This window comes from Pangasianodon hypophthalmus, chromosome 10 (genome assembly GCF_027358585.1).
Source record: "Pangasianodon hypophthalmus isolate fPanHyp1 chromosome 10, fPanHyp1.pri, whole genome shotgun sequence".
NCBI classification, from domain to species: Eukaryota; Metazoa; Chordata; class Actinopteri; order Siluriformes; family Pangasiidae; genus Pangasianodon; species Pangasianodon hypophthalmus.
The window spans coordinates 20,000,021-20,014,891 of NC_069719.1; the positions used below are offsets into that span (position 1 = coordinate 20,000,021).

Sequence of the window (14,871 nt, forward strand, 5' to 3'; positions counted from 1 at the left end):
TTGAAAACTGCTGCCTGATTCTGGCTGGGTTCATGGGCCTACATTTGGGAATAGACTCTTATTAATGTTGAATGATTCATCCCCAAGGCCTGTTGCTCTGGAAATGGCTCCCCGTGCTTCCCGAAAGGCTCTTTCCCTTCTGTTACTCTTTTAATTACATTTTTCCAACAGGCTCTCTCTGGGACAGCCTCATCCTCTGGGATTCAGTGTTCCACACAAGGCCTGTGCTCACGTGGCTTCATGCGCTGATTTCAGAGGGGCTGAAAAATGGTTCCTGTCTCTGTAAGGATGCTAGGGCACGAGGGTTGTTTTGCTAGACTGTATCATATTGGGCTATTTCCATAACGTCAGTGTGTGTGGCATGTAGAGGTTAGTGATATCATCAGTTTGATATCACAGGATTTTTCAGTAGATGGGTAAGCAAATAAAAATAGGACTACAATAACAGAGGTTCTATATATGGACCAAGACTTTACAACAACAATGACGCTACTGCAGGTGAATGCTGAATATTTACCAGTGCTTAAATGTACAGAAGGGGAAATCTGTTTCTCCTCATACCAAACTTCATGCTGTATTCCAAACTCGCACCTTATTAAGCTAGCTTTGCAAAAGTTTTTTTTGTCAGTCTCTCATTTTTTAAGCCTGTTTCAGATGTTTGTTTCAGAGGGATGCATTATACAGGCATATACTGTACAGTACATTCTGTGTGTGTGTGTGTGTGTGTGTAAGGAATAAAGCGATTTGGGACATCCTGTTAATGGTAAATAATCAATGATGAGGTGGTGTGATGTAGCCGTTATCACCCTGTAGCAGATTATTTTCCAATACCAGCATGTGCATGTGAATATTAATGCTCTTATACCACAGCAATTTTCCAGTGATTGCGATTTTTATTAATTAAGGAATAAAACGTCATGCCTGTTATTAGTTACATTTAATGTTTTACATGTAATGCCCGTGAGAAAAGTTAGTTCCTGTTATTGCTTAGTTACACTTAAAGCAGCTATTAATAGTTGTTCCCTCATCAATATCTATGCTTTTCTCTCTTTTTAAGTTAGTAAGAAAATAAATGCAGCTTGTGATGTTACCTAGAAAACACAAAGACTTTCCCCATGTCTGAAAACTAAATTACAGCTTTGCATCTGACTGTTACAAAGCACTGACACTGCAGACTCATTCCAAAAATACTAAAAAACGTGTCCTTAATGACGATTATGTAAGCATTCACTATACAAGTCTCTGTGCAAGTCGTTACTGTAGAAATGATGAGGTAATAAAACAAGAACATTATCATAAACCTTACAACAAGCTGTTCTAGAAATTTAATCAGCACCTTCTGACCAATCGATAATTCAACAGTGCTGCAGTATACATTTTTGTATTTAATAATAGCAATTAAAGATAGCATTTAAATGATCACATAGCTTTAACATTACTCAAATTCACCACATGGGCAAACCTCAGGGTGCACCATCAGTCTGTATGGCAGAGTTTAATGGAGTGACAGCTTCTGGAATAAAAGCTGTGCCTCGATTGACACTTTCCTGTGATCAATACTAAGCCGCTACAATTTCCTGCTCCCTAGTCTTAGGTGAAGTAAACATGAGCTTCCCCGCGTGGCACCATACTGAGAGTTTAGCAATGCATTATGTCTCTCCTGCTCTCTTTGCTACATACAGTACACCTTTTCAGCAGCACATTTACTTGTCACTCTTTTTTTTCTGTTTGTTCTTTAATAATCATCTCTGGGTAGCTGCTTTTATACACTTATATGGTTATGATTCTTTTGCATGAAGGACTAGAGAAGTACAAGAGGTGTCATGTGGAGTCAGATTTATCTAGCATATTTCAAAGTGCTGATCTAGGATCAGGTTATTGTCCCTTTCATACAGTATAACTGCCTTCATCGTGGTGCCAAAGAACAAAAACTGCTTTTTGAGGTCAGCACTCTTTTTCTGCATCACATACAGTATTTAAGATCCAGATTATGTAGCCGTCACAAAATTGCATTCCTTATTATCAATCATTGGTTTGATCATTTTATGCTCTATAATGTATGTTATGCCTTGAAACCTCACTTTTCAGGCATATAAAAAGGAGAAAACAGGTTACAGTATTGTTCCTTAGTCTCAGCTCTCTGTAACACAAATCTTACACTTACAGCTTCATTCCTCCAGTAGCTCCAGAAAAAAAAAAAAAAATCACTTCACAAATCTGATTATGTGAGTAATGAAGCTTAAAAATTTGCTGGGTCATTTCTTCAACATTGCTCCCTGCACTTTAAATGTGTCGTGGAGGCGCAGCTTGCTGTTTATTGTAAAATGGCTCCGAAGTCTCTTGACGCACATTGCATTATATCAACTGCACCTGGGTCCTATGCTCATATCATAAACTCAAGCATGCACATAAACACACCGAGCTCAGGCCTACTCCAGTGCTCGAGGGGATGTCTCAAGCTGTCGTTTGTGGTGTTAGTTGAGATCAGCAGGTGTGAGAACACAAGGTTGTGTGTATGCATGTATGTGTGTGTCTCTCTGTGATTGAGCCATCACCACTCGTCCCAGTCCTCTCTATGTCTCATTCGGATCAGTAATGGAGCTCTGGTGCCTCTCTAAACCCTAGCCATTATGTAACTCCATAAACCACATTCGTATTTCCCTTTCAGAAGATGCTTTTACTTTATGAGCTGTGGTTTATACAGTTGCTAATGCTTCTAACACTTATAGATGCAATTCTTCTCTGAACTCCATTTACAATACAGGCCTAGCTGAGACAATCGCAGATCATTAGGCTTGATGGGAGTGGAGGGGTAATGAGAGCGAAAGACGCTGTCAGACTGCATTTCTTCATTAGTGACGACAATGTCCTCTGGGACTTCTGTACATCCATCTGCCTTTTCTGTCGAAAATGAAGACATCAGGGCCAATACACTGGAAACAACCTGGGTTTAATCTCATTAAGAGGTTTGATCGCATTGTATCATTGTATTGTAACAGCAGTATCAGTCCTTCGCCATCGTTTTAATAGCTTAAAACACAACACATTCAAGCTAAAGAGATCAAGCCACAAGGAAATTAGACAATGGATTTGATACAGCTGATGCCCCTCAGTGCTTACCATTGATTTGCTCCTATGCTACCACTTAATCACTTTTTTCTTTGCTAAAAGGCAGGCTGAATCAAAGAAGCCTACTGGGACACCTTGTTTACAAGAACAGCTGTCAGTGTAGCTACTATATACAATGCAGGCTTGCATTAAGCAGTGTGTGTGTGTGTGTGTGTGTGTGTGTGTGTGTGTGTGTGTGTGTGTGTGAAATTGTGATTATTTTGATCACATCCTAGATGGCTAGAAATGACTCAGAAGATGAACGAGCTCTCAGTGTTGTCTCCTGATAGAGGCCCATAAACACTATGGTCCATTACCGCACTCTCTCTCTCTCTCTCTCTCTCTCTCTCTCACACACACACACACACACACACACACTAATGTACTGTATAAATCATATCTGTTTTGTGTTGATTAAACAATTATTGCACCTGTCATTATTTACAGAGAATGCTTTAAAACAAATATCCTGTATTTTTCTTGTTGAGTAGACCTGCATCCCTTTCATTTTATTGTGATTTAAGGGAAATCATTTAGGTTCAAAGTTTGTTACCTTAAGTGTAGGCGTCCAGAAACTGTGATTTTATAACATTGTAAGTTACATAACAGAAGTGTTTTTGCCTTTGCTTGTCTGCTTACTACCCTGCTTCCCTCCATCAAGTGTTTCAATAATCCAGAGCTTCTGATACGCTACTAGCATACTAAATAGTATATCAAAATCTATGGTAACTATAGTAACCTATGGTGGAGTACTATTCCGATGTACTATTTAATACGGTAGTATGAAGTTCAAGATGAAGTTAAACACTTTTGGTTACACATAACCCCAACTAGCGGACAAAATGTAAACACTTTAGCCAATATAATAAACTCTAGGTTAAATTCACAGCCAGTGGTTCTTCAGTTTTTTAAGTAGGTTCTATGAACCCTATAACAGAATGTTGTCCTAAATGAAGAGCTTCAAGTAGAACCTTTTTAAAACCCTTAACTATTCAAAGAACCCTGGACTGTAAGCATCAGAATAAGATCATTATTATGGACCATCAATAGCTAGTTGTTTTTACACAATATTTCTACAAAAATACAAGAAAAAATAGTCATTTTTACAAAATATTTCTACAAAAATATGGAAGCCATGCATGTTTTTATAAGGGCCTTTATTTGCCTTTGGGATGGTGTATATATATATATATGTGTGTGTCTAGTATACATGATTTTTGTAAAAAGTAGCCGAAAGTTTGATCAAGGCCTGAGCGTGTGCACTATATACATTTACCAAATAGCCTACATGTGACCTATGTACATTTATATATATGTATGTACCAAATACACAATACATTTACATTAATATTTGCACATACCTGAGCGGAACTCGACACAGGTTCCTCTGATTTAGGAATCCTGGTTAATTGGGAGGCTATATGGACACTGTTCCAGTGTAATGCAATGTAAAATATTTTCCTCTTACAATATTTTAATAGCTGGTCCAAAAAAAAGTATCAGTATTCTAAAGAAATGGGGATGCTGTTAATTATTTTCGTGCTGCAGTTCAAATAAATGCGTCTGGCAGGCTAAACCATTTGGAAACTATGCAAGCACAGAAAGGTGAGTTGGGAAGCTGGATGTTATGCCAATCAGTCTTGAATTTAGTGTCCATCAAACAGGTGCCATGTGCCCTAAAATGAAAGATTACACTTTGGACGGTTTATGTTACACGGAAAGGTTTTAAAAATATAACCAAGTCTTTGCTGTGTGTTAGCATAATCAAGTTGGCGTCCATGCACCAAGCGCAGAATACTTCCCATCTTTCCATGAATCCTTCAGCTGTCAGCTGCAGCCGCGCGCGCGCGCCGCTATGCACCAAACTGAGTTAGGCTACGTCCTAAACCGCACATTACCGCACTAAATAGTATGCTGAAACTGCACTGCTTTTTGCACACCACTTATACGGAAGCGTGCGGTTTGTAAGTGTAAGCTTTAACCAGTTTAGGTCATTCTTGCCCTCTGTTTTCCGGTTCATTGGGCTCGGTTCGAGAGCGCGCAGAATTCTCCGGTAGCGTCTCGCGCTTTTCGCGTTTTGCGTCACTTGGACTCGTACCGCTGCCCGAGTTTTGACCATATCCGTACAGTCCAAACGCGTTTGATTTCATCTGATCGCTGGCAGGCGTGTATGCAATGGCGGCTGAGTAGGAGCGCGCTGTTCCCGCAATCTCTGCGGCCGCGCTCTCGTTTCCGGCGCCGGTCGCATTAAAGCCCAGGTCTATTTGCGTACCATTTGCGCTCGTGCCGTTGTCCGCTTGCGTGAAATTGGCGCTCGTGCTGTTAACGCTGGTCGAGACGTTCATGAATGCGTTGTTGTTTCCCGTGGACCCGTCTAACATTCCGGATCCATGGCTTGTTGGTTTCCATATTAGGCTGTAATAAATGGCCAGGATGATCGCCGCCAGGGACACGGAGAGCACGTAGGCGAACACGGTGGCCAGCCGGACCCACTTTTTGTTAGTCTTCGCGGCCATCTTGGCTTTCTTGTCCCCCGTGTACGTGGCCGGCTTGCCCCGCTCCATGTTGGGCATGAAGTCCCTCTCCCGCATGTTGGCCCGGTTTTTGCCTCGGTGCTCCACCACTCCGTCCGTCTTGAAGGCTGTGTGGAGGGTCTGGGACGCGAAGAAAGAGGGGGACGTTTTAAATCCAAACGTAAGAAAGACGCACCGGAGAGGCGCACCGGACGCTTTGGGGCCTGCTCGATGCTTTGTAGCTTAGAGCAATTTATTTTCGTCCATGTCCGCTCCTCGAAGCCTTCTCAGAAATCCATGACAGCACACCTCATCTTCTCCTCACAGGCTCCAGCGGGTTTTGTTTTTTTTCCTGGAGCATCCAGCCGCCCGTTTCCCGCAGGCGCGAATATCCAGGGAGAGATCAAGCGCGCGAACGCATCATTGAACAGAAGTGCAGATTTAAGCGTAATCATGTATGGCACACGCACCACTGCTCGTCCTGTTCAGCATCTGTAGAGCATTGCTCAGCTAAAAATACAGCAGAGGGGGCGGGCGAGGGCTCTTAAAGAGACGGCTATGACACAGCCAATGGATATTAACTGAGGAGAGCATGGGGGCGATGATTCTCAGGTGCTGAAGAGCATGTGAGCTAGATCTTTAGATATGAGATTGGCCGCGAAGTGTAATTAGATTCCCACAGAACCAGAACGAGCATCAGATTTTAAAAAAAAGGAGAGTAAATGCAGACATTCATTGATCGGTGCATAATTTATCCAGCCTTCAGCTCGTGAATAATTTACTGTAAAGTAGGTGTAGAAACCGCAGTCCTGCATATGGCTGTAGTAAGTGATTTCCCTGCTCCAGGCCAACTGATTCAGCTTGTCAGTTAATTTCTCAAAGCTGTGCTGTAGCCTTCTCATGCCCCCCTGGAGCAGTCTGTTTACTGTAGATAAACAGTGGGTCTTATGTCCACAAGGTGTCAGAATATAGGCGAGGTGAGCCACTAGTGAGCAAGAGCTAAGAGGTGAAAGTGGGGGTGGGGATTGGGCTTGGTCACATTAGTTCAGCACCTTGGATAGCAATGTAAATCCGCAGCTATTTATGCAGTTATATGTTCTGAAGAATATTAGTCAGTAACTACAGTAAAACTAGTAGATAGGATAGATGTATACAGTGCCTTGTTTTTCCACATTGTCAAGACCTGGAAATGACCTGGTTTACCATTTTGCACAGTATGTCAAATGTTTGAAGGTGAAAAATATTTTTATTGTGATACAAATGTTAATTAAGTATTGTATAAGTATTATGAGTCAACATGTGGTAGAACCAGCTTTGGCTGCAATTTCAGCTGGGATGATATTTTTGCCCATTCTGAGTTGCTCAAGCTCTGTCAGATTGGATGGAGTCTGTGAACAGCTATTTTCAAGCTTGGGGTTTTAACTGTGCTATTCTAACACATTCAGGTTCTTGGTTTTAAACCACTCCAGTGTAGCCTTGACAGTATGCTTAGGGTCATTCTCCTGTTGGAAGGCAAACCTCTGCCCCAGTCACAAGTCTCTTGCAGACTGGAACAGGGTTTCTTCTAGAATTACCCTGTATGCTCCGTTCCTCAACTCTGACCAGTTTCCCTGTCCCTGTTGATGCATGATTAGATTGAGATCTGGGGAATGTGGAGGCCAAGTCAAAACCTTGAACTCTTTGTCATGTTCCTCAAACCATTCCTGAACAATTTTTGCAGTGTGGTAGGGCACATTATTTTGCTGAAATAGGCCACTGCTATTAGGTCGCCAAGAAGGGATGTTCTTGGTCTGCAACAATGTTTAGATAGGTGGTACATGTCAATGTATCATCCACATGAATGCCAAAACCCAAGGTTTCCCAGCAGAACATTACCCAGAGCATCACACTGCCTCTGCTGGCTTGCATCCTGGTGCCATCTCTTCCCCAGTTAAGCAACGCACATGCACCCGGCTGTCCACATGATGTAAAAGAAAACGTGACTCATCAGACCAGGCTTCCTTGTTCCATTGCTCCATGGTCCAGTTCTGATGCTCACATGCCCATTGTAGGCGCTTTCAGTGGTGGACAGGGGTCAGCATGGGCACTCTGACCGGTCTGCTGCTACGCAGCCCCATACGCAACAAGCTGCAATGCACAGTGTGTTCTGACGCCTTTCTATCATAGCCAGCATTAACTTATTCTGCAACCTGTGCTACAGTAGCTCTTCTGTGGGATCAGAAAAGGCAGGCTAGCCTTTGCTCTCCACTCCAGTGAGCCTTGGGCACCCATGACCATGTTGCCGGTTCACTGATTGTCCTTTCTTGCACCACTTTTGGTAGGTACTAACCACTGCATACCGGGAACACCCCACCAGACCTGTTGTTTTGGAGATGCTCTGACCCAGTCATCTAGCCAACACAATTTGGCCCTCGTCAAAGTCACCCATATCCTTATCCTTGCCCATTATTCCTGCTTCCAACACAACTTCGAGAACTGACAGTTCATTTGTTGCCTAAAATATCCAAAGAATGGCCCAAAGGTGAAAAAAAATAAATAATGTATTACCCTTAAGTATACAGTGAATATATCTGTTGTGGTCAGGGTCCCTGGAGGACTAGTGGTTAGGCCACGGCTTGGGTTCGATTTCCGGCCAGGGAACCAACCCCAGCCACTGGGGTTGCACCAGACAGTGCTGGCCCCAAGCCCGGATAAAATTGATGAGGGTTGTTTCAGGAAGGGCATCTGGCATAAAAATGGTGCCAAATCAAATATGCAGACCAATGATCCACTGTGGCGACCCCTCATGGGAGCAGCCGAAAGAAGAAGAACAACAACATATCTGTTGTAGTCAGCTATAACCATAATGGTATACTGTACATTCAACAAAATTTCCACGGTTAAACACAAGTAGCCCCAAGTGATCTCTTCCACTGTTCAGTTGAGTTCAGTTAGACTGGAATAAATGCTGTAGATGTTAGAGATTTTGCTGTGCATTTAATTTGTTTTTATGTATATAGAATAGGATACAAGCATTAATATTGTTGAAGTCCTGTGTTTCTCCAATAAAAATCCCTCAGCATTACTATGGAAATATATTTGAAATATTACTAACTATACTATCATACATTCAAAGACCTGGCCAGATGCAGATTAAACAATATGGCATTTAGCAAGGTCCAAATATTCTCCGGCACCTGTAAACAAAAGTGTAACAACAGTGTGAATTACTGTAGAGAATTAAGGAGGCCCTTCATTGTAAAGGTTCTTTACTGTACCTATTGTAATTATTTAAGTTTCCTTAAGTGTGTATTTTATGATATTACACCTTCTGGTGATACTGTTTTTACTCCCTTGTTTTTATCACAGTAGCATCTTTGAGCCAATTTTATTTCCCATTTTGGTTATTTTTGCCAATTCCCACCCACTAGCTAGCCCCTCTCAAACAACAGAACAGAACAGAACACAACAAAATGCTCTCTTGAACTCCCTGCCACGACTGGCTGTGACGTGTGTGGTTTGTCAGGAATCTTTTTTTTGGCCTTTGACCATTTCCTGTTTCTCTGAGATATAAATATGGGGAAAAAAATGCACACATGTAATGGATTTAAGCACACAAAAACAAGTTTCATTATTAGACATAATGGAATGCAATTCATTTTCTCTGTACAGGTACAATAAAATATTTAAATAAAATACTTTTGTGGCTTAGTCAGAAATGAACAAAATTAATCTTAACTAAGCTTAAACCACACTAATAATCCTAGAAGGCATTGACAACAGAATGCTTTAGCCCAAAACCTGGTTCTGTTTTGTGTGTACAGGACAACAACAACAACAACAACAAAAAAGTGATATATAGTGATACATGTGATAATGAAAAAAAAACTGATAGAGATTTTTCATGTGGGCAAACTCATATTTATCAAAAGAGTCTCTGGAGACTGAGAATAATGTCTAATCGATTGTTTACAAGAATTAAAATTTTTTAAGCGTGTTAAAATTTTTGAGAATATGTATTATTTAAAAAAAGTTTTGATGTCACAAGCAGCTTCGTACTCAGGACTCCATCAGTGGACAGTGGATAGATTTTAACCAGCCGGACTTCTTGCAAAAACTGTGATGAATTTATTGGTTGCACAATTGCACTATTTGTCCATATAGTACACAATAATAGAAGGGATTTATTTATAATCGCACTATCCGTTGCACCCGGATGAGGATGAGTTCCCTTTTGAGCCTGGTTCCTCTCAAGGTTTTTTCCTCATATCATCTCGGGGAGTTTTTCCTTGCCACTGTCGCCACTGGCTTGCTCATTAGGAATAAATTCACAGTGATAAATTCAAATATTTTCAATATATTTTTGTGAATCCATTTATTTCTGTAAAGCTGCTTTGTGACAATGGCCATTGTTAAAAGCGCTATACAAATAAAATAAAATTGAATTGAATTGAATGTGAATGTCAGAGGAAAGGTAAGTCCAGGTGCGTTTAGTTGGAGTGGAAAACTGTAATAATTCTGCATAACATTGCCTTTATGCCCATTCTCTGTATGGCGATAATTGTGAAGTTGACTATGCTAAGAATTCATGTAAGCTAAAGAAGTCTCTTTCTAGTGACCAACCTCCTTGTAAACACACATATTATATATGGCAAATAAACAAAAAGAAAAAGTGAACAAATGCATGTTTAATGTTCAGTACAGAGTTTGTAATATCAACCTTGCGCTTTCTAGAAGCATTTTATTCTTTTATAGTTAGATTTTTATAAGTAACTATGAAAAAGTATGAAATTAAGCAGCACTGAGCACTGTAAAGGCTTGAAAAGAATAATATACTTTTTAAATAGAAAATTTGCTAACTTTAAGCATTTAAACTAATAGTTCTGAGTTAGGAATGGCAGTAGCTTAGTGTGCCTGATGATGTTAGAGAGGTCGTCTCATGCTAACACCTGCCTCCATGATTTACATATGTTATTGTTGGGCTTTTGGACATTTGACTATTATCCAAACTACTCTGTAGAAAGACGATTTAGCCATTTTTTCCTCCCTTTTAGTTCTAATGTATCATTATTCAACTGCAATCTTACTTACTTATATTTTTATTTTACGCCTACAAAAGACTTGGATTTATTTGGCACTACAGAAGTCGGTTTTCAGGAAACAAAAAGCCTAGAAACATTATTAAGTCCTACAAGATTCTCCCAATGCCATGGAGAATCTCCACTACCAGTATTATGTAGACAGATTTTAAGGTTTTAATCTTTTAACTGCTTCCTTTAACATGTTTATAAAATAGGGCTGTGGGTTAAGTATGTGTTTTTAAAATCTCTACATTCAGAAGTGTGTTTAAGACTGAAATTAAACACAACTAGTAAAAAAGGTTCAGGTAAAAGATGGGAAATGCATGCTTTTAAACAACATCATCCATCACAATACAATACAATACATCCTATATACAGTGCATATTATTATGATATACTGTACGGGTCTGTATGTTATCCATATTAGACTCTAAAAGCCATTTTTTTCAACCATATTGAAGCTCACATGAATCATCTGGAATGTTTTGGTAGTTGCGTTCTCCACCCTCGAAATACTCATTTGCAAGTCATATTAAAGGAAAGGTGGTTTTAGGAGTGTTGGTTCAGAGTCTACAGCTGTCATTGTGCATGTCAGCCCCAATGCCCCATCACCAAAGAGCGAGCTGACTAGGACACCATGATCAGGAAGCGTTATATTCTCAAAGAGCCTGAGGTCAAAGACTATATGGTCAAAGGAGAGAGATTCACAAAATGGAAAGAAGTAAGTATTCAAACTATCTTTTTTTAAAAAAAAAACAACAAAAAAAAACATGCCATTTCAATACTTGGAAGATTAGTATACAGTTCACGCTTTTAGCAAATAATGCTGCAATTCTTCATGAGACACTGTTAGAAATGTATCTTTGAGTTTCTCAGGTCAGGTTTTAGCTTGGTGCCACTGGTTTTAAGATGCAGTATGTGAGACAGTGTCTGGTTTTGTCTTTGCAAATACAGGAAATACCAGATGTTCAAACCTAGGACTATTACAAGAGTAAAATAACCTGCAAGTGTTCTATTGTGCTTGTTTACTTACAGAAAACTATATCACTAACTTCAAAAATAAATAGATGAATAAATAAGTAATTCTCAGCTTTATTTTTTCTTAATTAATTAACTGACTGATCTGCTGATTGATCTATTTATTGATTAAGTGATTTTGGATAAGTGCACTTTGATCACTAAGCCCTTTTTTTGGTTGAATATTCGATCATTTCTTTGACGCAATAAATGTATTTTTGATGTCGGAAGGATTCTGATATGGAAATGTCAACTGCGCACTGATTTGTACAAAGCACATTAATGATGTCTACAGTATGGATTTATCATCAGTGTTTATATATAAGTCATGTATGACTATAAATCTACTTTGAAATCTCAGTTGTATTCTTCCTTAACTCTATGAAGTGCAGTATATTGTTTTGACACATTGGTTCCTAATTTCAGGACTCATCACGCACTGTACCCGTCACTATGAAGATGGATTCAAAAGGATTCTTCCTTTACTGGATAAACTCGAGCAAGGTAAGCTGTGAATCCATAACAAGCTCCAGTCCTGAAGGCCCTTTGGCCCGCAGAGCTGGTACATTTCTTTCCTTAAACATACACGATTCAACTCACCAGCTATTTACCATAGTGTGTTAGAGCAGGTAAATTACTATCTATAATGTTATGTTCTTTACACTCAGACAATGTTTAAACACTTGCAGTAGACATTTGCTCTTTTTCAGCTACTTGATTCTGTATTTAAATTCATGTTTTTGATATTTAGATTATAAAAAGTAAAATTTTATATTCATGCTACAGCCATTTTGACATGATTAAGAGGTGGATGCAACTACTGTCACAAACTCTTTCTTTCTTTCTTTCTTTCTTTCTGTGCTATTGATTTGAATGATGTTGGAAATCAGTCTGCAGTGCTGTGCTCAGTTTAGCTGCCTCTGCATTTTGTAAAAGTGCTGACTGTATCATTTCCATGAGTCACCATTACATTAAGATCTGTTTAGAACTGACGTGCATGTTATCTCGAATGTACCCAGAATACAGACGTTCAAATAAGTACTGTAGTCTGAGGTCAATGAATGGTGACAATACTGCGACACAGCAGAGGTGCTGTTTCTAATGTGCTGCATGTCATGTTTAACTAATTCAGACATGTCATTATATTACTACATCTATTACATTAATGCATAGTGAATGTTCATATTAGCATCTTTTCAAAACCACAGTCAGATGCATGGTAGCATGAATATTACTCGTGTTATGATCTTTAACATATCATGTGTTATATTCGTGTTATGTTCTTTGTTAAATTATTGTCTTTACCATTATTAACATTTTTATTTTTTAATTAAGACTTATCTATGCTCATAATGCTCCCTCTGTGTGGTTTCTTTTATTATAGGAAGTAGAAATTGTGGATGTGGCGACCATACGGGACACACGGACAGGGAAATATGCAAAACTCCCCAAAGTAAATGCCATTTTATTTCATTGCATAAAAATGTTCTTTCATATGCTTGCTGTGTTCTGTGATTACAAAACCCAAGAGCTTGTGATTGAACTATTTGTATAAATTTGCACAGGCGCACACAGAGGGAAAGACGAGAGGGATAGAGAGTGAGAGAGAGAGAGAGAGAGAGAAAGAGAGAGAGAGAGACTATTTGACTTTGACATTTCAATATTTTGACTACATTTTTGGCTGATTATCTGAGTCATGAGATTTGCTGTATGAAAGAAAGTGTTCATGTGAAGCAGAAAAGACAGAGATAGCACAGAGGATCTCCTATATTAAAGCAATTTATATTTTTTAAATCTGAATTGAATGGCCTTTACTGTGATATGATTTAGCGAAAATGATGTTAAAAGAGCTACATGTGTGTTGCATCAGAGTACACAGGTGCATTTTCTTGTATCCCTTTCTTATGCATCAGACACACACACACACACACACACAATCAGACTCATACGCAAACAGCTGGGGTTGTCGTGTTTAAGATTTGCATTAAGCCCGATTTGCTTGGCTCGGCTTGGCTTGTATTCACAAATGTCCTTTGCATGAAAAGCAGATGCAAGGGTGTTTAGAGTTTAAATGCTCTCAGCCATTGCACTAGTGATTTCAGGTCCTAGAGTGAAAGATAAACAGGAGTATTTGGTAGAGAATTACACGCATTCTGGTTATGTTGGTTAATCAGATAAGTATCCAGGTGAAAGCACACTCTGAAAACTTCTAATAATCAGTTGGCCAGCTCTGAAATAACTTAAAAAAAATTAAGATTAAGATTAAGCAAAAACATTAATCTCTTAACTTTAAAACCTTAATGCTTACAGTGTTTAAATTGAAGAAAAATAGCTCACCCCAAGCCTTGATCTGGACCATTTTAAGAATTATTCAAACACTGTGTAAATATGCAAATGAAGAAGGCTTTCATTTTAATGTTCTTACTTTATTTATGAAGCTTTGACATAACTTTCCTCTATCACCAGCATCAAAAAGTCCGAAATACATTCAACATGGACTTCCCTGACAGTAATTACTTAGCCAAGACCTTCACCGTTGTTACTGGACCTGACACGGTCAATCTCACCTACTACAACTTCTTTGCAGCCAAAGAGAAAATAGTGCAGGTAAGAATTTCCCTTATTACTGACTTTTACCACTAAACATCTAGGCCATCCTAATGTAAATTAGCTAAATACACAAATAAATCATTTCAAAACTGAAATAATACCATGTTCACTGTGAGTTTGTTCAGTCAATTTTTACACACTTGGACTTATAAATTAAAAATATCTAGTGTTTTCAAAACAATAATAATAAAATCCAGATAGTGTAGCTTGCATGGTTATTAAATAACTAAAATCAGCAATAATGATAATATAAATGATGAAAATATATATATATATATATATATATATATATATATATATATATATATATATATATATATATATATATATAGCCATATATAGAAACATATATATAGCCAATATATAGAAATCCTAATGAGACTGAATTGTAATAACTTTATTATTTTTCTCGTGCTAAACATTCTACTGTAGTATGCATCTTTTTCTGAAATATAAAATCTTACTCCAATATCACCATACTGTTGAAACAATTGCCATTTTATTAACATGAACCAGAGCTTTACTGACTTCCTAAATTCATATTCATCTCCACTTGACAGTCA

The 14,871-nt window shown here is 38.8% G+C and overlaps 2 protein-coding genes across 2 annotated transcripts in view; one reads left to right on the top strand and one right to left on the bottom strand.

Moving 5' to 3' along the window:
• Nucleotides 1-650: 650 nt before the first annotated feature.
• LOC113538599 (putative transmembrane protein INAFM2) lies at nucleotides 651-6,118 on the bottom strand. The gene has a single exon (XM_053237413.1). It carries the CDS (start codon nucleotides 5,697-5,699, stop codon nucleotides 5,100-5,102), a length of 600 nt encoding a protein of 199 aa, XP_053093388.1. The 5' UTR covers nucleotides 5,700-6,118; the 3' UTR covers nucleotides 651-5,099.
• Nucleotides 6,119-6,519: 401 nt separating this feature from the next.
• Nucleotides 6,520-14,871, top strand: part of plcb2 (phospholipase C, beta 2) — a 34,297-nt gene continuing 25,945 nt past the window's right edge. The window contains exons 1-4 of the mRNA XM_026933767.3: nucleotides 6,520-11,402; nucleotides 12,125-12,202; nucleotides 13,083-13,151; nucleotides 14,165-14,305. Coding sequence (XP_026789568.3) covers nucleotides 11,319-11,402; nucleotides 12,125-12,202; nucleotides 13,083-13,151; nucleotides 14,165-14,305 — 372 coding nt within the window. The 5' untranslated portion in view covers nucleotides 6,520-11,318. The remainder of the gene's footprint in view (nucleotides 11,403-12,124; nucleotides 12,203-13,082; nucleotides 13,152-14,164; nucleotides 14,306-14,871) is intronic.